The sequence below is a fragment of the Natrix helvetica genome (genome assembly GCF_964273705.1).
Source record: "Natrix helvetica genome assembly, chromosome: 12".
Lineage (NCBI taxonomy): Eukaryota > Metazoa > Chordata > Lepidosauria > Squamata > Natricidae > Natrix > Natrix helvetica.
The window spans coordinates 9,714,363-9,742,338 of NC_138556.1; the positions used below are offsets into that span (position 1 = coordinate 9,714,363).

The window sequence follows — 27,976 nt, forward strand, 5'->3', positions numbered from 1 at the left end:
TGGGGAAATGAGCAAAGCCTGAATGAAAATCTCCCTCTAAAACACATTATCTCTCCTTTCTCTAATGAATTACCTTTAACACATCTCAAGAACCTGGATCAGTGTAGGAAACCTCGTAGCACGTGCACAGCATATGCACAAATGAGCTCAGAAGGCCACATAGAACCCACAATCCTGCCTTATACAACCTTTTGTATAACCACTGCACCGCAGCGGCACAGTGGTTAGAATGCAGTACTACAGGCTACTTCTGTTGTCTGCCCGCCGCCTGCAACTTGGAAGTTCAAATCTCACCAGGCTCAAGGTTGACTCAGCCTTCCATCCTTCCAAGGTGGGTAAAATAAGGGCCCAGATTGTTGGGGGCAAAATAGGCTGACTCTGTAAACGACTTAGAGAGGGCTGTAAAAGTACTGTGAAGTGGTATATAAGCCTAAGTGCTATTGCTTTTGTCCCTAGGACAAAGTCGGGAGAAGACCAGCCAATGTTTAAAAGCCTGTTGTTTTGCACCTTGGTTTTATCTCATGTCTGGCTTGGTTGTATGCAATTGAGGCTCTCATGCAACATTTCAGTATATGGGAAATGGTTTTCCTTGGAAGTGCAATGTAGTGCAACCCAGCCTGAGTCAAGGATGACATGATTTGATTCCAAAAGACTTTATTCCAAAGACTATCTGCAGCAGTGGTTTGTCTAGACCTGACTCCCAGTTTATCAAACAAGCCTTTAGGAGAAAAGCCCATAAACCAGTGAAGGAGGTCAGGGATATCTGTTTAGCCAACTAGATCAGCTGAAGAACTCAGATTGCCTTTGGATCATGGAGTAAGCTGGATGTAACATCTCTGACCAGAATAACTATGAGAGGTTTGTCCTTTATATCTAAGATTTTTAGCAAGATCAAAAAAGGGCAGAACAGATTACCAGGCTTCATCAGACATGTGCTGTATGTTGTTGAGTTTTAAAGGAAGTTTTGTAATAGAATTGAGTATTTACTTATATAGTCTACTGTATATCCTACTTACATAGGCTCTGGCTGTAGTGCACTAATCCAATTACTTAGCATAGCATATGAATCCAGCCATTGAATTTATAAATCGTAATTTATGGCCGGGTGTGGAGTGTGAGCCTAAGAAATTGAGCCGTGTTCATAATTCATGGTTAGATGACAGAGCTGAAAGTGATTGGTTGACTATATCATGTACGCTAATTGGTTTATATTGACTGTTGTCAACTTTGATCCCGTTAAATGGTTTTTGACTTGAGATCCATTTCAAACCAGGGAATATGCAGGATAGAATTGATGGGTTTAGCATCAAAGGCATTTGGAGGCACTTAGCTTGGTGAAGCTGCAGTGATGTGGTGGTGATAATGATTTTGATGGAGGTGGAGGCATTCTTGTGTCTGAATGAGAGCATAAATCTAACCCAAGTAAGAATTAGTGAAGCAGGCTTTAGAGCAACAAATGGAAAAAAGAAGATTTACTTACAAGAAATACAGTATAGGAATAGGCAAAACATAGCCCATGATTAAATATATCCTGCCAAAAAGGGAGCCAAAATGTGCCTAGAAATAAAGGCAGAAAAAAGTGACTCCCAGATTAGCAATTACTTAGCCAATGAGTAGAAACAAAATTTGTTAACTCTTTATCTACTGCTCCTTTGTGGTTAATTGCTCATGAATGGCTGAATAGTCACTGCCAACACTTTCATATTTATGGTCCATACTTTATGTGAGAACTCAAAATAGCTGTCCTAGGGGAATTTTCTCTTAAAGAGATCTTGTACAGATCAACTATCTAAGGGATGGCTGATCCAAAGTCATCAATGGTTCTGTGGCCAAGGACAGAGATGCACTTGGGATTTTCCAAACTCATCTCAACCACTTCACTATACTGGCTCTTATTAAAAAAATGATTTATGTCTTAAAGGAACAGCCATGGAGATATCCCAAAAGTGCCTTTCCAAAAGGCAACTGAACTTTCTTGGTTTTTTTTCTTGAGAATATTTTGCTTCTCATCCAAGACATTTTCTTCAGTTCTGAACTAAACTGAATGAGAAGTGCTACATTTTCAAGGGAAAAAAACCCAAGAAAGTCCAGTTGCCTTTTGGAAAAGAACCTTTGGGACAACTATGACTTGGATAATTGAGAATCTCCATAGATATTTAACCAAGAAGATAGTTCTTGTGGAGAACAGTTTCACACTTCCTGTAGAAATCTAATCTCCAGATATGTCTATTTTAACCCAATTTCTATTTTAATCTTTATTCCCAAACTCAAAAGTTAGATGAAGTTCTATTCTGGCCGTTACATGTAAATAACTTCTGTTCTTTAGATATCCAGCTATTGTTGTGCTACAGTAGTAGACCAGTAGTGATGAGAGGCTTATATTACCTCACCAATGTCTGGATGATTCTAGAAGTTCCTAGAAGTCACCACCAGGCAAGAGCCATTCCAGAATTTGATTTTCTTTGCCACAGCAACTTCTCAATCAGAAAAAAAAATAGTACCAATTGATCTCCAAGGCATAAGGAAGCAACCGTACAAAAACTTTTCTGTGGCTTCATGATTCCTTTGAGCATTCTATGAATGTGTGAATATGTTTTTTTTAAAGGAAGCCAACTTTATGGGCAGGAACATCATAATGATGAAAAAAAATCAAAGTAATAGCCTTGGGAAACACCCCACTGTAATTGCTTCCACTTTGTTTAACCTGCTCAGAGTCCCATCTGTTGCTTTAGTAAACCTGACAGCTCAGGTATAAGAACTGGGGGAAAAAAAAAGAAGACGACATAGCTGGAGGATTACTTTCAGCACACTTGAATTCACTTCAAATCAAGTCAGGACTTTAGTTTTTAACTCAACAAAATCACCAGACTGTTTGTTCTTTTGGATTCCCTCCCTTTGCTGGAGTAGAGGGAAGTTAAAAGTAGTAGGGTATTACTTTTATGAATTTAGCAAAACCAATGTGCAAACAGCATGTCAGCATGCAGTGTCCTTGCCCCAAGGAACATCGAGGATAAATTTTGAACAGAGAGACAAAAGAGTAGCAGTGGATGCAAAGCAATCCACTTAGCTTGAACCAAAAGCCAATTAAACGTTTGAGGGCTGTGTTTTGTAGCCCCAAAGGTGCTTTTTTTCAAAAGGCATCTGTGCTTTCTGCTTTTTCTTTGAAGATGTTTCGCTTCCCATCCAAAAAGCTTCTTAGATGAGAAGCAAAACATCTTCAAAGAAAAACCAGAAAGTCTAGTTGCCTCTTGAAAAAAGCACCTTTGGGACAACCATGACTTGGAGGACTGAGAATCTCCATAAGACATGTATTTCATAGTGTAAATGCACTCCTTAGAAAATAGATGGTGGAGAAGAGAATATCTTGGAAGCTATTCAGGAGACACTATGGAAGGAGATGCAAGGCAAAGAAGACTAATCTCTTGAGCAAGAGCCAGGAAAGCAGAGCTGGACAAATTATTATCTGGGAAGGTCCAATATTTGGCTTCATTGTCTTCAGAAGCTAATCCTTTTCATTATTAGATGAGCTTTCCTCCAGAGGATGCATAGAAGTACAGAGATAGACATGAATAGGCCTTTGGTTATCAACCTGGCTAGCCGAACTATTGCCAATGAAGGTTGTTTGTAAATGAAGAGGCTACTCAGATGGAAACTGATGCATTAGCCCCATTCAAATAATAAGAAGCACCAGGTTTTAAAGCCCACGTGTTTATTGGCAAAATGCGGGAAAGAAAATTAAATCCACTGAGCAATAGAATATTCCAGGTGCTCTCTCTGGGGATAATAGTTGGCATTATCTACCTTGTTACCAGCTCGCCTGCACATGTATGCTCACAGAATACTCTCTGCATCATAATAGCTTTACAAACACACAGTGGTGATGCCCTGCGGCTGGGTATAAATAAATTGACGGTCTCCTTTCCCTACTAATTCAGGAAGCAAGCTGTTGGACAGCATATTAATTGGAGCTATCGTGAACAGTGCAAAGAGCAAGCCCAGAAGCTGGCTCGGATTTTTTCGGAATCTATAAATCTGTGCTGCTTTTAACTCTGCTCCTCCTCCAATGTTTATGCCTCTTTAGCAAACTTGTATTCAAGGAAAACATACTTATCCACATTTAGGAGGGGTGGATGAAATATGCAAATCCTTAAGCAAACAGCTAGCCAGGTATGTCTGGATTTGGAAGCTAAACTGAGGTATGTTTGTATAGACCAGAGGTGTCAAACCTGCTGTGTCACGTTGTCATCATGTAATGTACTGCAATCCCACCCCCCCTTTGCTAAACTGGGAGGTGGGTGTGACCAGCACATGATAATCTAGCCTGCGGGCCACGAGTTTGACATCCTTCGTTTAGTCTTTGGATGTGGAATGAGTCTCAGTTTTGTAATGTAGACTGGAGGAAGGCAATTGCACATCGTTTTAGTGACACTGTTAAGGAAGCCCTGGGTCTAGTGCAGGGGGTCGGAAATCCGCCCCTCTGGAGCTGCATGTGGCTCTTTCATCCTTCTGTTGCGGCTCCCTGTCACTCAAAATATGTGTCACAACTGCCAATGCGCGACACCTGCCAGCATGCAATTTATTTTTGACCCCCGGTAGACCAACCATGGATAAATCCAAGAAAAGAAAAGTTTCAGAAGAATGTTTTAATTCAACTACATATTCTAGTTTTGTGGTCGCTCAGGAAATAGTCAGTATAAGGGTGTGTGTGTGTGTGTGTGTGTGGCTCCCGGTATTTTCTTTTCTGGGTCCAAATGGGTCCAAATGGCTCTTTGTGTGTTCATGGTTGCTGACCCCTGGTCTAGTGGTTAAGGAGATCATGAATTCAAGTCCCACCTTAGCCATGAGATGCAGCGGGGGGCTTTGGCCAAGTCACTCTCAGCCCAACCCACTTCACAGTGTTGTTCTTGTGGTGGTGGTGGTGAAAATAGCAAGAGGAAGGTAGCTCTGCTCCACTGTATGGCATTGGCCGAATCAAAATCATTGCCAACTCTCTTGCTTCAAAAAAGGAGAGGTCTATTTCTACCGTTTGATTCACAGTGGGATAACTCAACATGACTGGCTATTCCCATCTGGCAGAACGAAGTCTCCTTCTCTCTCTATATGCAGAAGCCCCCTTTTTAGAACTTCTTCTGTAGGTGTGGGAGTGGTTTGCCGGCCATGTGACCAGGGGCGATTGGCTTGCCAGCCATGTGACTGGGTGGGCGTGGCCAACTTGTAAAATGTGGTGAAACTCACTTAACAACGCTCTGGCTTAGCAACCAAAATGTTGGCTCAGAAACTCTGGCATTTGAAGCACGGAAGTCTTAAAGCTGTCAAGTTACAAGACTCTTGCACCCCTAACCCTTTAGAAAAAAAAACCCCAGGGGTGTTCAAACTTGACAGCTTTAAGACTTATGGACTTCCACTCCCAGAATTCCTCCTCTCACTCTTCATCTTGAGGATGGGCGGATGGGCGGGGGGAGGGAGCTGGAACTGGTTCTAAATGGCACTGTCGATTTGTGGAACCTCTTCTATAGAAGAGGTTAGAACTGGCAGGAACCCACCCCTGGGTGATTTCCTTCAAAGAGATGCTTTGATTGAAGCCTTGTTACATCGAAGGGCACCTAAAGTTTTAGTTTATTTGTGAATCATTTTAATAAGGGTTGAGAAGTCAGGCATTGTGCCAACGTTTTCAGGGACAGGCTTGGTTGAGAGGAGGACTCTGATGTAGAAGGAAGGGAACCGAGACAGATCTACTTACACAAGTGAAAGGCAAGCATTTAGTGATCATTAAGTTTCTGTGGTGTTTGGAGCAAAGAAATCACAATGGAGGGAATTCATTTCAATGTCTCTTCAAGTCTGCCTGGGGCAACATTTCTCTTAGTTCATTGCAGCAAGAAAGTAAAAGGGGGAGGGGGTCTGCTAAGGAGACCAAGGTAGCTGAGGTTTGGGAATCTGAAGGATCACTGGCTTGCATCTGTAAGACATCCCTTTTTGTATCCAAAAATCACTGACTGCACTTTTTTCTGCTCCCAGCCTGCCAAAGGCTCTTTGTTTTTATCCACTTTCATATCCATTTGGAAAAAAAAATTGTGAACAAGCCTTTTTTTGCTTTCTCGGGAGCAATGCAGGTAAAACAAATGAACCAAGCTACCACTGATTATAGAATAGAATCCTTTGTTGCTCAAGTGTGATTGGACACATGAGGAATTTGTCTTTGGTGCATATGCCCCAAATTATGGAATTTCCCTCTAGGTTCTAACGGTACTTTCTCTCCCTTCGTCTCCTTTCTCTTTTTTGCCTCTAGGGTCTTCAGATGGGAACTTCGGAACTGGAGGAGATGGGTGCCAAATTCTGCCTTGGACTTCTGGTCCTTCAACTTAAATCCCTGCCATGCAGCAAGAAGGTGATGACCCAGGCAGAGGCTCTATTGGACCTGGAAGAGGAAATTGCTGATCATCAGTCACAAAGGTCAGGCCAGTAACAATTTATCTGGAACCAAATTAGCTGTTGGCTTTCGAGGTAGCAGAAAATGGGACCTTTGTGTACTATTCTTGCAGGCTCTGTGTCTCTGTGCGGTGTGTGTGTGTGTGTGTGTGTGTGTGTGTGTGTGTTTGTGTTGATGTTTTCTGGGCTTTATGTAATCTGACATAGAAATTAATGTCAGCTAAAAGGAGTTTTCTATTTCCTTAGACTATAAGACACTGGCTAGGTTTACATTTTAGTTACTAGGGATGTCTAGTGCAAACAGAAAGATAAGGATGAAAATGCAAAAGTATAATTCAGATGTCCATTTGGGGTGGGGGTAAGTTCTTTATTGTATTTTGGGGTTCCTGGTAATAATACAATTGGATGAAGATGTCTGTCAGTTTGCGTATTTTTGGCCAGCCATAGAAGTGTGAGAGGACAGATCCACTGCTTTGTATCTACCATCGTTCTCGTTTTGTGATTTGACTTCCTTGATTGGGTTGTGAAGGATTCTCTTGATCAGGTTGTCTCATTTCTGTATTGCTTTGATGTTTACTAGGATGTCGGTTTCTATGCCCTCCAATAGTTCTTTGGCTTTTTGTATGTTCTGGGTATCTGTCCAGGATAACTGTGTTTCATCCTTTGCTTGCTGGGAAGATGGTGAGGGTTTGGTCTTCTTTAGGTTTTGGGGGAATGTTCTGCTTCTGATTTGATGTTCCGCTGATCTTCTGGATTGTCTACCTTATGATTCCATGGGTAAATCTGTGGCAAATCCTGTGGTTTTAAATTCTGTTTCTACTGCTGCAAAAAATTCTGACTAGTATCATCTGTGTTACAGTTGACCTCTTTCTGGAGCTTACTGCGTTTTAACAACGGAGAGTGGACAGCTGGACATGTTGGCTGTCCATTTGTGTTGAGGAACTTATTTGCTCCTTGAGTTTAGCTTGAGCAGTTTGATTTGGAGTTTTGTTTCCCCCTTTTTCAGTTTGTTTTAGAAATGTAGTTTTGATGGTGGTTATCTGTGTTATGGGGTCATGGTTTATCTATGGTGTGTGTGTGCTGGTATTTAGCCTGAGATGAGCAGCCACGATCATTAGCCATATCATTTTCGGCTGCTTTGTTGAGCTATTTTCCATCCAGCTATGCAAGTTATTGGAGGTTTGTATCTGATTATGAAAATTGCTTTGCTGTTACATTCCAAGCCAACTCCGAGTGGCCTATCAGAAAAACAACAACCGTAACGACCACAACAAGCAACAGCAAAAATACATTTAAATAAAAAATGAACAAAAATAAACATAGTAATGTATTAATATAATTACAAACATGTTTATCTAATGATGAATAGGAAAGATATAGGAAAAGGGAATTATACTTTGTACATATAATATAACTATATTATACTATACTATATTATACTATACCGTATTGCATTGTATACTGTTTGTATGTATATGTATGTATCTATATGTATGTATAGTATATCACCGAAGTGAGTACACCCCCTCACATGTTGTAATTATTTCAGTGTATCTTTTCATGTGACAACACTGAAGAAATGACACTTGGCCATAATGTAAAGTTAATGACTGTGTATTGTGTTATTTTGAGGGGACAGCATATTTACACTGTTATACAAGCTGTATACTCACTACTTTACATTGTAAAGAGCATTAAGACCCATGGTGGCACAATGGTTAGAATGCAGTATTGCAGGCTAACTCTGCCCACTGACAGCAGTTCGATCCTGACCATCTCAAGCCTTCCATCCTTCCGAAGTCTGTAAAATGAGGATCCAGATTTTGGGGGGAAATGTGCTGACTTTGTAAACCACGTAGAGAGGGCTGTAAAGCACTGTGAAATGGTATATAAGTCTAAATGCTATTGCTATCCATTTGCAAGGCATCCCAGTTCACACTGATTTCTTTTGTTGCTGCTGTTGTTGAAATAGTTCTTCTCCCAGGTTTTTCCTCCAACACAAGACTGCCTTGGCTCTTCCTTCTTCATATCAAAACTGTTCCATAATTTATGATGGGCTCTTAGTCTTGCTCCTCAGGGATGCTTTAGCAGTCATTAGCATCACCTGTTCTTGATGCTGGAGACTGTATTTACTGTCTTGCTTATTGTGTTTAATGTTTCTAGCAGGTGGAAGGAAGGAAGGAAGGAAGGAAGGAAGGAAGGAAGGAAGGAAGGAAGGAAGGAAGGAAGGAAGGAAGATAGAGACATTTCTTTATCTTCCTTATGCTGATTACTACAAATGAACGTAGAAATGATGCATTTATGTGAGTTTCAAATCCAAAGCTAGTCTGACAAGTGATTGGTGGCTCTTTAAAGGGAATCATTAGGATCTGGATAGATGGGTGCATAGCAGGCATAAATCAGGATTCTAGCTTTAGAATTTAGAGTTGATAAAGGCATTGAACAAAATAACTTGGAGCAAGGAAAGCAATCTTCAGACCCACTGGAAAGCCAACAAATGAAAACATGTGTCAGATTAACAGAAGGGGGTCAGGGTTTCAGAAGAAATTTAGAATTAAGTCTGTTCTGCACTTGGAAAAGAATGGTACCGCCCTGCTGTTTGTTATCCATCTATATTTCTTATGGTTTAGTCCTTAGTTGAAATTCTTTGAAATTCTGGCAACTCCTGCATCCTTCCACATTAATGGACAGGTAGACTGAAGAAAATATATTTCAGAACTGAGTCAGTATGCTAATGATTCCATAGTGCTTTTCTTTTCATTATTAAGGTTTTGCAAAATGCCTTTTAAAAAGTTGGCAGCTGGCAGTCTGTGGGCCAAAACTGTCATTTCTCGGTGTGATTAATGTTAGATTAACTTTATAGTCTGCAAACTAACCTTCCAGACAACTGGAATGGAGTCATTTAAATTAGTGTCCCCCATCGTCTTTCTAATAGTGGCATTGCCTCTTTTTAAAAACTCCTCTCTATGTGTATTTCACACATTCTTAACAGTGCCTTCTGTCATCTAATGCTGTCTGTTCAAAAATTTGCACTAACAAGTACACATGTTCCACCATGGTACAAAATAACCACATCGGCAATATGGAAATATTCCCACTGATAGCCTGATAAGTGTCATTAATTTAACAGTGGCATCTCTTAATTCAGAGATAGTGCAGATCTCTGTACAGCCATCTTGGGATGGACCTTTTCCAAATATTTCTTCCATATAATTAGCCATTGGTACTCTTTGAAAGCCCCATGTTCTTTTGATTTCCCCTACCTAATATCAATGAGGTGAAATGTTCTAATTTCATTTCTTACTAACAAATTAAGCTTGATTTGACGTTGAACCTCCTGGAATGAGCATGTTACTGATGTGAATGTTCAAAACACATCCCACATCACGGCTGATGGCCTCTTTCTCTCAGTCCATGATAGAAAGTGTCCTCACTGCTTTACAGTATGGTATGCTGGTTTAACTACTGCGGACAAGAAGACACTACAGGGAGTGATCAATTTGGCACAAGAAACCATTGGTTGCCCTCTGACACCACTGGATGACATCGCCAGATCTTGCTGCTTTAGCAGAGTAAGGAAGATACTCAGAGATGATTCACACCTTGGTCAGTGTCTCTTTGCACTTCTACCATCGGGCAGAAGACATCGAAGCATAGCCAGCCGAACAAATAGGTTTAAAAATAGTTTCTATCCTTGGGCTGTCAGATTCTTAAACACAACCACAATCCCTCCACGCACACACGGAAACGTATGGCTAGTTTTTATTTTTCTTTCTTTCTTTCTTTTTCCTAATTACTTGCATAGGGATTATTCTTCATACCATTTATGTTGTTTGCATTTTTTGTCATGGATTGCACCAGTGAGGCTAAAGCCAATTTCGTTGTATACATGATGTACAATGACAATAAAGGCTATACTACCAAATTCAAATCTTTTCCATGTTTAATCTAGCTTGCCAAAATCTTCAAATCTGAGGATTCATCTGAAGGTAGGAGTAGATTCCTTTGCCTCCCCGTGATCTGAGCAATCTTTTTTAACGTAAATGTCTGTTTTCAATGCCTTCTTCTGACAGTTTGTGTATCACCCCAACCACACGTCTTTACTTCTCATGCATGCACAAACTCACTGCCCCCAACCTTTCCCTTCTCCTCCAGCACACAATGAATTAAATTATGTCTAGTGGGGAAAATAAATAGAAGCCATCTTGCTTTCTTGTCCTTCTTTGTACTCTAATTCTCTTTTTGGATTTTTGTGGCCTCTCTTCTTTCGGCCATCTGATTGCCTGACCTGTTGCACAGGTCAGAGTCTTCACACTTCTGTATTTGTTTGTTTGTGAGTGTCTGCAGGGGCAAACCTAGTTGCAGTTCTGATTTCCTACCCATGTCTTAGGACTGAAGCAGCCACAAATCCTTTTCCTTTGTGACTCTCAAAAGATGCTGTTGCATGTTTTAGCAACATTGATATAGTGATACAATCAAGGATCACTTTCCCTAGCCAAGCCTTTCAAGATATATGATACCCCGACCTTAAAGAAGAGCATCTTGCCAAGTCAATTGTTCACCACCTTACGTGTCTCCCAGAGTTATGGGCACTCCATTGCTGGAAGGTTTTCAAGTAAATATTGGTCATTCATTTGTCCACAATGGTATAGGGACTCCAGCCTTGAGCAGGGGGTTACACTAGAAGACCTCCAAGGTCCCTTCTGCCCCCATAAATCTATGAAATTACAGCTGACCCTTGGGTCTGATCCCATGCCTTCAACAGTTGCTCTGGTCCATTATTGAAGCAGAATGCTCCTCTCTTAATGCAAGGTTTACTAACTTAAAGGTAAAGGTTCCCCTTGCACATATGTGCTAGTCGTTCCTGACTCTAGGGGGCAGTGCTCATCTCCATTTCAAAGGCGAAGAGCCATCACTGTCCGAAGGTGTCTCTGTGGTCATGTGGCTGGCATGACTAAATGCCGAAGTTAAAGGTTCCTCTTGCACATATGTGCTAGTCGTTCCTGATTCTAGGGGGCTGAAGTGCCAGCAATCACATTGGGCATCCAATTTTTTTGACAATAACTTCCATGCCTCATTTGCAGAGAAGCACTATGAGACCCTACTCAAAGCTCTAGCTGCATTCTTTTGATTTGTCATCATCAGCAAGGAGATGGTAATTGGGACCATTTCCTCTTCTCAGCAGAAAACCAAGAGTGAAACAAAACCTCTTTTTAAGCATGTCTCTCTACTTTCTGTCCCCTCCCCACTTTCTCAGCTTGACTGTCTAATATACCCCCTCCTCTTTTTTTGCTCCCCTGTTGTTATTTCAGTGAATGTAGACTTGAAAATCTTTTCTATGCACTGCAGGGAATAATATGCTATTTGTTTCTAGGATGATGCTTATGTATTGGGCTCAAGTTGGCTCAAATGGATTTTGAGGTGGATTAGTGACACGGGAGAGAATATATTATTCTAAGTGGAGGCCCCCTGGAAACAAAAGCCCTTCTTATCAACTTAGTGTCCCCCCTTTTTCTTATAGGCCAGCAATGGCTGAACCTGTAGAAAAAGAGAAGGCCTTGGAGGCTTAGGTATGTTCCTATCTAAAATTTAGCTTCCTCCACATTGTTTCTTCCGTGGGTTATTATTATTTATTATTTAGCATATGGTGGTGATGCATGAGCCAGGAAACTACAGTTTTAATACAAAGTAGTAGTTTGGTTGCTGATGATTACTGGTCTGTTCAGTGCACGCCCATGCACTATCCAGAGTGCACCACAGGGGGCAATCTACTTTCACACTTGGAAGATTGGACGGCATTCTGCTGTGTCATTTGGGGCTTTTCCCACCATCAATGTCACCTTACATTCAGGCATGGCTTTCAGGCAAGTCCGGCACCGGTTGAATTTGTACTGCTGCTTGAAGCATTGTTTTGTTCCCACCCAAGTGGTACCTATTTATCTACTTGCATTTGCAGTATTTCAAACTGATAGATGGGGAGAAACTGAGACAAGTGATGGGAGCTTCGCTCCATCATGCGGTGCTTGGACTTGAACTGCCGGACTACAGTCCTTCTCTGGCACCTTTAAACCACTGAACCATTGTGTCTCTTTCTTTCACAGGCATTAACTAGGGACAGCATACTTCAGCAACATACAAAGAGGTACAACAACACCATAGTTAAAATGCATGCATTTAGAAGTAGAATTCCTTTCCCCGGCTTTGTCCTATTTTATTTGATGTTTATCTTTGAGCCATGCTAGATTCAACTCTCATCCCATTTGTTCTTTCCTGCTTTTGATCTTTCCCTTTTTCTCCCTTCTCCTCTTTTTTTTTTTAAAAAAAAAACTCTCTTCCATTGCTTTCCACTTTTCTTCCTCTATTGAAAGCGAGTGACAGAAAATCACTTGATTGGAGTGTTCAAGGGGGTTCAAACAGTTAATTGATTTGGCTTGTTTATTTTAATCAATTAGTCAGCACGGAAAACCCAAGTATGTAAAGAATAAAATATAAATGCATGGCATTCAGTCTGGATTCCCGAGAGACCAGTTAGTATCTCCACTTGTTTCTGCCCACCAAGCATGTTACAGCATTGTGGGTGTAAGGTCCTCTCCTTTTAAAATTGTCATCTTTTGTGACCAAGAAGATACTCCTTCTCTGTTGCGTCCCCCCACCCTCTGAAATAGCATCCTTTGAGAGATAAGGATGCTGCCCCATCCTCTGTTGTTCTGAAAGCTTTGGAAACTTGGCTTTGGTCCAAGGCTTGCGGTTTATGCTTATTACTTTTTGGTAGCCCTCAACCTACAACCACAATTGACTCCAAAATTTCTGTTGCCAAGCAGGGCAGTTGTTAAGTGAGTTCTGCTCCATTTTATAACCTTCCTTGCCATGATTGTTGAGGGAATCACTGCAGTTGTTAAGTCAATGACATGGAAGTGAATCTGACTTCCCCCATTAACTAGAAAAAGATGATCACGTCACCAGAGGTGGACTTCAAAAATTTCAGCAATGGGTTCTCTCTCCACTTGCTTGGGTGGGTATGGCCAAGGTGGGTGTGGCCTAGTCAGCCTCCTGCACCATGGCGGAGGGGCCATTTTTGCCTTCCCCAGGATCTGGAGGCTTTCCTCGAGCCTCTGGGAGCGTGAAAACTGTCTCCCCCAGGCTCTGGAGGCCTTCTGGGAGGCTTGTTTTTCCCCATCCCTGAGCCTCCACACGGGTTGTGCACTTACCTCGCATTCAAAATGGGCTGCGTGGAGACTCCTGGGAGGTGCAGGGTGGGCAGGGCCAGCCAGAGGTGGAATTTGTAGGTTCTCTGAACAGGCTTCTCTCAACCCAGGTAAACCCACAGCAGCCCACCCCAGGTCTTTGCAACCATTATACAAACAACCTATTCTGCATTTAGATCACATCACCATGGGGGATGCTGCGATAGTTGTGTGAAAACTCAGACAGGCCTTTCGGAGAAATCAACTATTTCTTTCTAGATGGAACAAGGTGATCTACCCAAACTGCATTTGGGAAGATATGATCAAGCCATCTAAATCAGTGATTGGTCTGGCATTGGTCTTAGAATATTTCTCGGCAAAGGCAAGGCAGGTATGAAATGTGGGTATCCAAGTGCCCATACATGCAAATGGTTGCATCAAAAACAGAAGACCACGTTATGGGAAGTAGGGGGCGAGCTTTCTTACAAAACACACACATTGCAGAAAATTGCGCATTAGGCAAACACCTATTTCCATCAGGGTGTGGAGGCTTTAAATGTGCAGACCGAGGTTGAATTTTTGGAATGAATTAATGACTGTACACATAGAATGCTGACATAGTCAGGATGAGGAATGATCTTTGCATCTCTATCACAAGCTCTGTTTGCAAGTGTATATAATCTAATCGTCCCTTGAATCTCCTCTCGTGCTTAATTTGTGGCCCTAGATGACAAGACGATGCCCTGTGTTGCTGGGACCATTGAAATGCAAAGAAAAAAGAGAATTTCTCAAAGGTGAATTTGCCTTTCCCCCTCCCCTCCCTTCTTCTTTCCCTCCATCTCTTGGCAAACAGTCAGCCTCAATCTACCAGCTCCGTTCAACTCATTCTTCACAGCCTCTCTGGCGCTAATGAATATGCCCATTATTCAAATGGATACCACATTGGACCTAATAAGTGGGCCATTCTAATTTATCTCCTTTTCATTAATGTTTTCCTGAGCTGTCTGCACTTTCCGCTGTTTGCTTCTCTCTCTTATTACCCAACTAACATTTTTTTAAAAAAATTCTGAAATATAGGTGGCCTCCTGAGTTGGTTATCCAACATCAAAGCAAGGCTCAAGGGCCAGGCAAGGTTCTCTCCTGACTATGTCACCAAGATAATTAATTCATCAAATAACACTGAATACATCTGAGGATAGGGCAGGCGAGTAGGGGGGGGGTCAATTTGGAAACTGAAATGGAAGGCATCAAAACCAGCAATAGGTACCCCCTACCATTGTGTTGCTTGTTATGCAGCCTGCAAGGTTGTTAAAATTATACACCGGCTGCAAATGAACGAGCTTTGCAACTCTAAAGCAGGGCTGTGATAGCTGATTGACTCCCCCTCCCCCCACTCCTTTGGGTTATGAAATAGCAAAGGATTACCAGATGATTATTACATGTTAGGTGGAGACTTACATGCCGGTTCATTTTCCTTTCCAACTATAAATGCCCTGTATTTTATTAACATAATAATTTGGAGCTTTCCAAACAAACATGCTTTCAGAGGCTTGTAAAGTGTTACTTCTCCCCAGCCCTTCCCTTACAAGCTATTGATCATGAGCTAAAAATGTAAACTTAGCCAAAAGCAAGAATATAGAGTGGATCGTTTGCCTCTAAAGGAGGGTGGGGGTTAGAGGGACACTTACATCTAATAAATAAATAAATCCTTAAAACAATTGAAAAAGCATGACGTATAATAAAGACAGAGGTGATATTCAGCCGGTTCGGGCCGGTTCAGGCAAACCGGTAGCTCTGATGATCAGCTGGCCCAGCCCATCCACCCCTGCCCTACCCTGTGCTTTATTTCCTGCTTCCTAACTCATCTCAACTATTGTTTTCCCAGCCCCCCCCCCCTCACTGTTGTACTTGCCGTTGCTGACTTGGAAGTTAAGCAGCTGAGTTTCTAAATGGTCCATTTTCAGGGGTGTGTGCAAATGCTTTAGGTGCGTGCATGCGCAAAGCACATGCTCACCGAACCAGTTATTAAACCAGCAGCATCCCACCATTAAAGTCACATGCATGTAAATGACTTCCAGGAAGCAAATAAACAAATTGCAAGAAGTCAGGAGCCAGGATAGAGTTAAAAAATACAACACTTTTATCTCATGCTACATAAGGAAGACTGAACGCTGAAGAATTGAAGCTTTTGATTTGTGATGTTGGAGAAGATCCCTTGGACTGCACGAAGTTCAAATCAGTCAACCTGAAAGGAAATCAACCTCGACTGTTCTCTGGAAGGACAGATACTGAAGCTGAAGCTGAAATACTTTGGCCACCTAATGAGAAGAGAGGACTCATTGGAGAAGACTCTGATGTTGGGAAAGATGGAAGGCAAAAGGAGAAGGCAGAGAATGAGATGGTTAGATAGTGTCATTGACGCAATGAATAGCAATAACTTTTTGATTTATATACGTCTCCACAGTGCGTTACTGCACTCTCTGAGCGGTTTACTGAGTCAGCATATTGCCTCCAACAGTCTGGGTCCTCATTTTATGAACCTCAGAAAGAGGGAAGGCTGAGTCAACCTTGAGCTATCAGGATCAAACTCTAGCTGTGGGCAGAGTTTGCCTACAATACTTCATTCTAACCACTGTGCCACCACAGTTCCCGAACACAAATTTGGAGAATCTCCAGGAGACAGTGTAAGGGATGTCTGGTGTCACAAAGACATAAGGTAGCAATTGAACAACAATACACAAGAATCTCATCTAAGATCACAGCAAATTGTTGCCACATAAGAGTCAAGAGACTTCATGGGAGGCAGGTAGCAAGGTTCTGACTAATGAACCCAACCAAATCAGCACTCCAAGACTTTCAGCTTTCTCAAAGAACTGTTTTATTGAATGCAGGACTTGATTTTCTTACGGGGGTCTAAAAGGTAAAGGTTCCCCTTGCACATATGTGTTAGTCGTTCCCGACTCTAGGGGGTGGTGCTCTTCTCTATTTCAAAGCCAAAGAGCCAGCACTGTCCGAAGACGTCTCCGTGGTCATGTGGCCGGCATGAGTAAACACCGAAGGCACACAGAACGCTGTTACCTTCCTACCAAAGTGTTCCCTATTTTTCTACTTGCATATTTTGCGTGTTTTCGAACTGCTAGGTTGGCAGAAGCTGGGACAAGTAACAGGAGCTCACTCCGTTACGTGGCACTAGGGATTCGAACCGCCGAACTGCCAACCTTTCTGATCGACAAGCTCATCATCTTAGCCATTGAGCCACCACGTCCCTAGGGGCTATAGAAGACTCTACGCTGATGATGTGTTTTTTACCCCACCCTCGGGCTCAGTCTGTTCATCTCCTGCAAAGACTGACAGAAACATTTGTGTTGCAGCATCAATAGACAGTTAAGCTTATAACGGCTGAGAGAATGAAAAGTACTTTCTCTTCTAAACAAACAAAGCATTGTCAAAGAAATGGTTTCCAGAAATTTTGCTCATTGCTTTTGGTATTTCATTGCTTTTGCTGCTCGAGGGGGGAAAAAACATACCTCTGAAATTAACTGCATCAGCAGATTCCTTGCTCCTTGTTTTGATAATTTTTTATTGTTCCCTTTCAGGGGACAATAATGCTTTAGAATTCCAGAAGTGTCTTGTTTTTAGAACAAAGTGTTCAAATGACTTCTCCCTCATTTACTTCTCTAAATGGGTCCGGAGTGGAGATTAATAGGCTAGGAAATACGTTTTCTGCTTCATAGCGAATAAAAATAATTCACTGGAACTAAATTAATCATGAAATGGACTCAAAGTAAAGAAAAGAAGGCCAGTACTGGTCTAATTTATGAGATACAAACCCACCCGCCCCCAATTCAAATGGTGATTTTCCGCAAAGGCATGCTTCTCCGTTGCTGCCGACTTCTAATTTCAAAAATTCAAGTTGTCTGGAATTGAAACTGGATCTAATCAACAGAAAACTGAATCAACACGCAAATATAAGAAATTGGAAGGGGCTTTTATGTCCTGGAATGCTCAGTTGGCAGAAATTCCAACAATCCTAATGTGACAGGAGATGCAGGGCAGAAATGACCAAGCATATATAGTAGCTAGAGGACAGAAAATAAATTGTTAGAATCACACAGGTTTCCTAATTATTCACACACACTGTATTTGTCACAGTGTGTACAGTGTGACTACTATTTTGAGACAACCCAATCAATCAATCTTCAACTATGAAATTGAAGCACATGGGGGGGGTGGAGAGAGAGAGAGACACCCTCACATGGCCTCCCTTATATAGACAGTTTCTTAAAGTGGCAGTAACCCTGCTGACTCATTCTCATTTCATCATCTTGGTTTACAGTCTTACAGCAGTTGGTCAGCGATTAAATTACCATTACCTTAATACTTCTCCCATATATTGGGAAGGTATAAGATTTTGGAGTTAGGACTTCCCCAAAATGCTTAAAGCTGTAGAATGTGGGGTGATAATGCAAAGTAAGCAGGGTTGGGATCTATTCCTTCCTTCCTTCCTTCCTTCCTTCCTTCCTTCCTTCCTTCCTTCCTTCCTTCCCTCCCTCCCTCCCTCCCTCCCTCCCTCCCTCCCTCCCTCCACTTTCAGGTGATCTGGAACTAAAACTTTACAAAACTGACAGGGTGTTTTTCTCCTTGTTAAACCAAGAGATTAATACCTACGCTGAGCTGTCAGGATGGCCAGGTGTTAAGAAATAGGATGCTATACTGCCTGGTTCTTGCCAATTAGAGTTCATGAATCAAAAGAGACGCTCCCAATAGAGAATCAAGTTGGTTTGGTGGTTAAGGCAACAGGCTAGAAACCAGGAGACTGTGAGTTATAGTCCTGCCTTAGATATGAAAGCCAGTTAGGTAACTTTGAGCTAGTCAGCCACTCTTAGCCCAATGCACCTCACAGGGGAGTTGTTGTTGTTGTTGTTGTTGTTGTTGTTGTTGTTGTTGTTGTTGTTATGGGGAATCTAGGAGGAGGAAGGAGTATTAGGTATACAAGTAGTCCTCAACTTACAATTGGGCCCCAAAATTATGTCGCTAAGTGAAACATTTGTTAAGTGAGTTTTGCCCCATTTTATGACTTTTCTTACCACAGTTGTTAAGGGAATCATGTTAAGTTAGTAATGTTGTTACTAACATGGTTTCCTCATTGACTTTGCTTGCAAGAAGGTGGCAAAAGCTGATCACGGGATCCTGGGAGATTGCAACCATCATAAATATGAACCAGTTGCCAAGCATCTGAATTTTGATCCTATGGCCACAGGGATGCTGCAATGGTTGTAAGTGTGAAAACTGGTCATAAGTCACTTTTTAAAGTGCTGTTGTAAACTTCGAATGGTCACTCAATGAACTGTTGTAAGTTGAGGACTGCCTTTGTTTGCCGCCTTCAGTTATTTATAAAATGAATAAAGGTGGGATATAAATAAATAAAAAATACTTAAGATGAAATCTTAGAAAGGAGTTATCTTTTTTTTAAACAAAAAATGCAACTTTGTTGTGTTAGCCATGGTGGCGCAGTGGTGAGAGTGCAGTACTGCAGGCTACTTCTGATGACTGCCGGCTGCCTGCAATTTGGCAGTTTGAATCTCACCAGGCTCAAGGTTGACTCAGCCTTCCCTCCTTCCGAGGTGGGTAAAATGAGGACCCAGATTGTTGGGGGAAAGAGGCTGACTCTGTAAAATTGCTTGGAAAGGGTTGTAAAAGCACTGTGAAGCAGTATGTGAGTCTAAGAGTACTATTGTTATTGAATTGACCATTAGTCCAGATGAACTGCATATTGAGCCCATCCTGAAATAAAGCATTGATTGGTATCTTAATCGTTCTTCTCGTTGATTATTTTATTGTTATAACTTTGGTGCAATGGTTAAGGCTAAAAGTAGCACTTGTTCAAAAGTCAAGCCACAGTTCTTTAGTATAAATGGGATTGGGGCTTAGGCATTGTTCTCACTTTGTCCATTAGACAATCTACTCAGTGGGGTATTATTTGTTAAGGATAGCATCCTATTACAGCTTAAGCAATGCAAACGTAAGTACAGCTATGAATCTTCGTTTACAGGCAAAATTGTGCGAAGATGAAGAGAGTGTGCATGCATCCCCCAGTGTCTGAATATCAAGGCAAACACAGTGATCACAAGCACAATTTTCCAATTATTGAACTCTTGAGAAAATAGCTTCCTAAAGGCAATGTGGCCCAGTGGTTAGAGTGCAGTATTGCGGGCTGCTTCTGGTGACTGCTGACTGTCTGCAATCTGGCAGTTCAAATCTCACCAGGCTCAAGGTTGACTCAGCCGTCCACCCTTCCGAGGTCGGTAAAATGAGGACCCAAATTGTTGGGGGCATTAGGCTGACTCTTTAAACTGCTTAGAGCAGTGTTTCTCAACCTTGGCAACTTGAGGGAATTCTGGGAGTTGAAGTCCAGACATCTTCAAGTTGCCAAGGCACTGTAAAGCAGTATATAAATCCAAATGCTTTTGCTATTGAGACCCAGGCCTGTATGAAGATTAGAAGAACGATTTAATTGAAATCAATGGGAACTTTACATTAACTTCAATAGGTTTTATATCAAAGGAGGAGAAATGAAGGAGATGAAACAACAGTTAATCCAAACATGGAGATTTCAATTCTTTCCCTTTTTATTTCATCTTTCAAGATATGTGTGTGTGTGTTTGTGTGTGTGTGTGTGTTTATGTATGTATGTATGTATGTATGTATGTATGTATGTATGTATGTATGTATTTGTGTTACAACCAACATTAAAAATACAAGGCAACATTAAAAATAAAAATATGGTTTTCTGCCTGGATGGTTTCCTGTAATGAGCCGAAGGACAGAAAGGGGGAGTAGTGAGCCCCCTCCCATATTTAGGCATACCAGCGGATGTAACACAAATACATACCTATTTCCCTGGCTCAGCTGATAAGGAGGAGAGCCTGTGGCTTAGTGGCTAAGACTCCTGCCTAATATGTAATACAGCCAAGGTTCAAATCCCAGTAAGGGTATGGCTAGCTGATGAGAGCTAAATAGCTTGAAATAGATCTATACTAGTCTCCCTTTATTTATTTATCAGCACAAATACAACACAAATACACACATACACACACACACACACACACGTGTGTGTGTGTGTGTGTTACAACCCCTGGTATGCCCAAATATGGGAGGGAGCTCACTACTCCCCCTTTCTGTCCTTTCGGCTCATTACAGATGACCATCCAGGCAGAAAACCTTATTTTTATTTTTAATGTTGCCTTTTTATATTTGTGTTGTATTTGTGCTGATAAATATTTATTTATTTATTTATCAGCACATATGCAACACGCGCGCGCGCGCGCACGCACACACACACACACACACACACACACACACACACACACACACACACACACATATATATATATATATATATATATATATATATATATATATATATATATATATATATATTCTTCTACTTTCTGTGCTCATCATGCTTTCGCATCTAATCATATTTTGTATCGGGGTGAAGCAGGCTCTGAAGCCCCAAGAGCAATTTAAAGAACGGTGTCTGCAGTGCTTAGTAGCTCTTCTTCTCCTTTTTTTTTTTAAAAAAAAAACAACTTGTATGCAGGAGGCGATAACTGGCAAGCAAATCTCATTTTGGAGGCCTTCAGGGAACAGACTGGCATAATCATGTCATTGTATTGGCAGAGGAACGAATAAGCTTGATACAGGGAGTACATTAGGGACATGATTCATGCACATACATCTGCATAACGTAGAAATCTTGCTTTCCTTGGCTGATTCCTCAATGACCTTGACTTGGGCAATTTGCCAAAGTAGATGTGAGCCAAACATCCCCCGAACAGCATTTTTAATATGTCTTTTCCCTCCTCCCCACCCTAGAAGAAGATGCTCTCTTGGCTACCTTCTCCAGAGGGGGCTACAGCTATAATATACATATTCCAGTTAGCCAATCTCCCAGTTTACAGGAAGATGGTAATTAATGAGCTCCTATTCTTTTTTCTTTTTCCTAGGGATGAATTAAAAAAAATGATAAAAGTTTTATTCACTTTTTTGTCAGTTGAAAAGACCAGAATTGTATGGCTATTGATCTAATTTATCTTGAAACTTCTCTCCTTTTTTCCCCTCCTGCTCTTTGGTTTTTTTTTTAATTCAGTGTACAGCAGGCCATAGAACAGTGGTGGGATTCAAAATTTCTTTACTACCGGTTCTGTGGGTGTGGCTTGGTGGGCGTGGAAGGGGAAGGTTACTACACAATCTCCATTCCCTCCCCACTCCAGGGGAAGGTTACTGCAAAATTCCCATTTCCTCCCAATCAGCTGGGACTCGGGAGCCAGAGAAAAGATGGGGGCATGGCCAGTCAGAGGTGGTATTTACCAGTCCTTGGAACTACTCAAAATTTCCACTACCGGTTCTCCAGAACTGGTCAGAACCTGCTGAATAACACCTCTGAACATAGAACTAAGCTCAGATTGGCCAACAGCTTTATGTTTTCTTCTTTTGCAAGGGAAAGATCCTTTGTACAGTAATCCCAGTTACATTTTGCAAGCCAACCATTTAATCTGGAAGTACAAATTTGCAAGTTACCATATTTTTCGGAGTATAAGACGCACCAAGATTTTGAAGAGGCAGGAAAAAAAAGTTTTTACACTCCACAGACCTCCCAAAAATGGCCCATTTTTCACCAAAAGGGGCCCTTTTTTTTTAAAAAAAAGGCATGAATAGCTTTTAGGAGGCTTGTAGAGTGCTCTTGGGGAGTGCCCCCCCAAAAAACGAGCAAAAATGGACAATTTTTTGTGTAAACTGGTCTATTTTTCGTCAAAAAAGGGCATGAATAGCCTTTGTAGCCTTGTAGAGTGCTCCCAGGGGCTGGGGGAGAAGAAAAATAGGCCTGTTTTCTGCTCATTTCTGCCCTCCCCAGCCCCCAGGAGCACTCTGGAAGCCTCCTAAAGGCTATGCACAGCCATTTTGGTGAAGGTGGCGAGGTTTTGGGAGGCACAAAATACTGTATTCAGTGTATAAGATGCACCCAGATTTTTAGCCTCTTTTTTGAGGGAAAAAAGTGTGTCTTGTACTCTGAAAAATATGGTATATTCACGATTAAGTGCATTTCTGTAGGCCTTTTTCCAAAAGACATACTTTTTAAAGCAGTTTTCCGTCGGGGAATGATATTTCAAAAGTCCCCAAAGGATGACTATTGGGATATACCTGTAACTGTAGTTCTGTTTACATATTGGTTTGAACATGCTTCAGCATAGAGGAATTAAGAGTTGTGGGTTTTGAAAAATACAGGAAGGATAAACAGGCAGTTATGAATTTAGAGATTCTATCAACGTAGCCTTCGCTTCTAAAGAAAATAGAATAGAATAGAATAGAATAGAATAGAATAACAGAGTTAGAAGGGACCTTGGAGGTCTTTTAGTCCAACCACCTACTTAGGCAGAAAACCCTACATCACTTCAGATAAATGGTTATCCAACATTGTCTTAAAAACTTCCAGTGTTGGAGCATTCATAACTTCTGGAGGCAAATATTCTACTGATTAATTGTTCTAACTATCAGGAAATTTCTCCTTAGTTCTAAGTTGCTTCTCTCCTTGATTAGTTCCAGTTTAACTTTTGGGATGTGTGTTTTTTAATGTTGTACGCCGCCCTGAGTCCTTTTGGAGAAGGACGGCATATAAATCCAAATAAACCAAACCAAACCAAACCAACCCATTGCTTCTTGTCCTGCCCTCAGGTGATTTGGAGAATAGCTGGACTCCCTCTTCTTTGTGGCTGTCCCTCAGATATTGAAACACTGCTATCAGTCTCCCCTTTTCCTTCTTTTCATTAAACTAGATGTACCTAGTTAAAATAAAATAAGAAGAAGAGGAAAAGGCCATTGTCCAACTCCTGCTCAGTGCAGAAATCCAAATAAAAAGCAGCTGATTGATGACTATTCAGGAAGCATCCACTGAAGGCAAACCAATCATGTCACAGTCAAATCGCTCTTATGGTCAGGAAGCTTTTCTAATGTTTGATTGGAATTGGTCTTTCTTTAATTGAAATCCATTACTCCATGTCCTGTGGCAGGGTTCCAACCAATGCCCGAATAAAAGCAGGAGCCTCAAACAAAGTTTCAAGAAAAATCCAGTTGTTTATTAAAAGCGTCACATCTGCATGGACCAAGTGAAACCGGCTCTGACTTCACCCAGTTCGCGCCTTGCCTCTGCCACTGTTGCCCCCTCCCCCCAAAGTATGTCACCAGCCACATTCCCCAATGAAGCAATTTTGCAGGTTGTAGATGTCACTCCCTCTGGCTGTTGCGGGTCTCCGTGGAGATGGCCTTGACTTCGGCTGGCTAGGATATCTTTTGTTTTGACTGAGGTGTGAATTCCTTGGTGCAGCTGCGACTTCCCATCTCTCTGTCTATGGCAACTCAGGAGCAGATAAAGCTTCATGAGTTGACATTCTCCATACTGGAATGATAGAGAGCACATTGTCTATGTGGCATCCATTTGGGTATTTGAAGATTGCTATTCTGTCCCGTTCCCTTACCCTTCTCAAAGCTAACAATAAAAAAACAAAAACAAAGAGTAATAGGTACTTCCAATTCCCTTCCTGGACTAGTTTCTAGTCTCCTGATCGTCATCAATGAATGATTATTATGTGTTGCATTATGTTCTATTACATATTCTAGCCAAAAAAGATTCTGTTAAAAGCTTATAAAAATAGTAGAACGCTGGAGAAAAACCAGATGGAAAAACACATGTTCTTGGTCCAAGTTTGAGGGGCCGTATCTCAGAGCCGTAAGATGCTTAATACCTAGTTAAGCACCAAGTATTCATCTGAGGAATCCTTACTAAGAGTTAAGTCCACGGTCCTGCATTGAGATTTCCAAGGTCTTGATAGCGATTTACTCTACTGCCTCTCCTAATTGTAATTATCTTTTTTGCTTACTTCTTCAGAAGGGCTAGCTGGGAAGACTTTCTCTTTTCCCTTGTTTTGATAAATAGAATCAATCAGGAAATATTTTGAAGGGCATCGGCATTTGTGTTTCCAGAGCTGGGATGGGCAGTATGTGCACTCAGTCATTCTTTGCATGCTGCAAAGTAGGAATATTGATTATATTTTCAAAGAGAAATGTAGCTGGCTGGTAAGCCATGCTGCAGGGTAGTTGGGATGAATCCAGAGGTGCTTTGGACCAGATCATCTGAACCAGTAGCGGAAATTTGATGGTGGCCCTGCCTACTCTCTACGGCTCTACGGCATCCCATTTTTTTTTGCCAAAAGTGCATGCATAGAAGGCTGCGTGCATGCACAGAGGTGGTGCGTGCAAGCAAAGTGAGCGCCCGTTCGCACACACCCAAATTTCCATACCGGTAGGGAAGATAAGTAAATACCACCTGTGGATGAATCAGAATGTCTCAAAGTCACTCTGTGAATTTCTTGGTCAAATGGGGATTTGAAACTGGGCGTCTTTGGTCTCAGTCCAACCCCTGGACCCATTATTACGACACCAGTTTCATGTAACATCAGCAAAAGACAAAGGACAGGCAAGGAAATAGACAGTAAAGATGAGCCAGATTCTTAAAAAAAAAAAAAGAAGAAGCAAGCGCTGGCAACAAATTGAGAGGGAATATTTCTGTTTTTCCAAAAAAAAAAAAAATCAAAGCGAGAGAGAGGTGGGGATAAGGCTGGCAATTAAGTTTTGTCAGCTTTCTCTCATTTTCATAAAGGAAGATAATTAAATGTTCAGGAAGAAGCCTAGCTGGCTGGTGAGCAACTCATAAAACTGAAAAAGGTAGGAGAGATTCATTTCCCATCTTTCATCTAAGAGAGACACATTTTTTGCGAACAGAAAGTTCAATGGGAGAGGGATTCGTGGAGGTGGAAGGGGAAAAAAATTAGCAGCTTTGCTGGCAGTTTTATAAAACGTAGTGATGCAATTTAACTCTGTGAGAGGATAGGCTGCTTACAAAATGGTCAGCATCTAGTTTGCTGTTCTACTGTCCCTGTAAGGCTCCTCTGTAGCCAGCGTAGGAGCTGTTGGCTATAAAAACTGACCAGAGAGGCAACTGAGGGTGGGGGCATTGTGATGAGAGCATCTTTGTTGCTCTTCTCTGCACTCTTTCATTAGACTATTAAACAGTTCAGGAGACTCTGACTATCCTACCAAGTGGAAAATCACAAACACTCAGTACTTCTTACTGGTATGTCAACTTGTACATTCCTAGCTTTTTGTGACAGCATTAAATAACAACATTCGAGCTGAGTTTTTGCTCTATTTTATAAAGGAGTTTCAATTTCTCTCACTGCCAACATTGCTCACTGCTCCGAAAGAAGCAGGCCCAGCAAAGCATGACAACGAAATCATTGTCATAAAGTTGTGAATATAAAAGGGTGCATCGCTCAAGCCAACCATTTCTGTGCTTTTCAAACAGGAAGCTCCTTTAAAATTTGCAGTCGCCTTGTGCTCTGTCCCTATAGATGCCAGGTTTATTGGGAAAAGCCACTATTATTATGCCCGATTCCCCATTAGATTAGATTTCCACTGCCAAGCTGTTTCTTTACAAGTGTTCTATGGATCGACACACTGGAAAGGAAATTGCATCACTGGGTATCCGAATGCCATTGAAGAGAAACTTCGTCTACAGAAATCAGTTTAGGCATGAAAGACAAGATGCAGCCTAGGTAAATGTAAATAATTGTGTTACGGAAGTCCGTTCAGCTTTTAATACATTTTTCACCCAAACCTTTAATATTTACCATTTTAAAGAGGGGAGGCGTGCATGCATGCATGAATGAAGTTTCTAGACCTTCTGATTCGGAAAGCTGTGTTTGAAAGCAAGGGACGGGACAATTAACTAAGCAACAGAGGAGGTGTAAATGAAGAATCCTCTTTGTAAGCATTCAGCTTGTCAGGATGGAAAGCAATGTAATTATTACAAGAATAGGCATTCATGAATAATAAGTGAGCGTTTTCATCAGCAGTGGAAAAAAGGGAGGGAGGAAAAAAGGGAAGCCACTGAAAAAAAGAGAAGCGTGACAATTTGGATTCATGTCTGGCAGAAGTCAAAAGATAGAAAGAAAGAAAGAAAGAAAGAAAGAAAGAAAGAAAGAAAGAAAGAAAGAAAGAAAGAAAGAAAGAAAGAAAGAAAGAAAGAAAGAAAGAAAGAAAGAAAGAAAGAAGGAAAGGAAAGGAAGGAAGGAAGGAAGGAAGGAAGGAAGGAAGGAAGGAAGGAAGAGGAAGGGAAGGGAAGGGAAGGGAAGGAAAGGAAGGAAAGGAAGAAAGAGAAAGAAAGAAAGAAAGAAAGAAAGAAAGAAAGAAAGAAAGAAAGAAAGAAAGAAAGAAAGAAAGAAAAATTCAAACAAGTTTCTTTGAGCTTCTCTGATCCACCCAGGTATAGTGGAGGGATATAGATCTTTCTGACATTTTGTTTCTCAAAAGGTTCTAGCCACCTGGGTGACAAAAGGATTGTAGCAGCTAAGAATTTAGTGCTGCAGTTTAAAGTGATGGTTTGCAGGCTTGTGATACTATCCATGTTCTCCCAGCTGGCTGGCTCTGATAAGGCTCTTAAACAACCTCCTCTCTCTTGGAAACTTGATAGAGTTTGGCGTCTGATTACTTTACAGAGGGATCCACCGCTGGGAGGTGAATTTTAAAAGAGGGGCTAATTATGAAATTAACAGATGCATCTGTTCCATTGCAATTCCATATGTGAAGCCAGTAAACAGGTAACAAGGGAACTGCATTTTTGGTCCCCTAATTTGGAGTATATTTATAATCCACAGGAAGTAAGGATGTCTATATGGGAATCACTCTGATGTATTCCCATACCTACTTTGCAGCACTGTCACTGGTGCATTAGCCATTAAGCAGACTAAGCACGTGCTTAGGGCACCAGGCCCAAAGTGGGCACCACAAAGTTGAGAAAGAAAAAAAAACCCAATTAAGATTTGTACAGTACGTAAAAAGGAGGGGGGGCACCAAGATTTGTCAGTGCTTAGGGCACCAGTGAGCCTTAATCAGCCACTGCGCACAGTTTATTTTCTTTCCAATTTTAAATCAAATATTCAGAGAGAAAAATTGTCAGACGGACCCCGAAAAGTATTATACTCCTTTTTGTAACATATAACGTAGCTGAAAGTTGTGGCTTTTTTAATAGCAAAATGTTCCATCTTTTTTTCTTGCAGCTGGTATGATTGAGTGATACATACATACATACATACATTAAAAAAATCTTTCCAAAGTTCCATCTATTAATTGTACTTTTCCCCTCCCTTTCTTTAATTATGTATTTAAATTGCCCACTTCTTCCTTCAGACTGATACTTTATTATTATATACTTATATACTATATACATACCATGACAACGGTATGACTGT

The 27,976-nt window shown here is 41.3% G+C and overlaps 1 protein-coding gene across 3 annotated transcripts in view; it reads left to right on the top strand.

Moving 5' to 3' along the window:
- Positions 1-27,976, top strand: part of AGBL1 (AGBL carboxypeptidase 1) — a 384,955-nt gene that overhangs the window by 270,314 nt on the left and 86,665 nt on the right. For all 3 annotated transcript variants that reach the window (XM_081964808.1, XM_081964809.1, XM_081964810.1), the window contains one exon: positions 6,287-6,450. In XM_081964808.1, the coding sequence (XP_081820934.1) occupies positions 6,287-6,450 (164 nt within the window). The remainder of the gene's footprint in view (positions 1-6,286; positions 6,451-27,976) is intronic.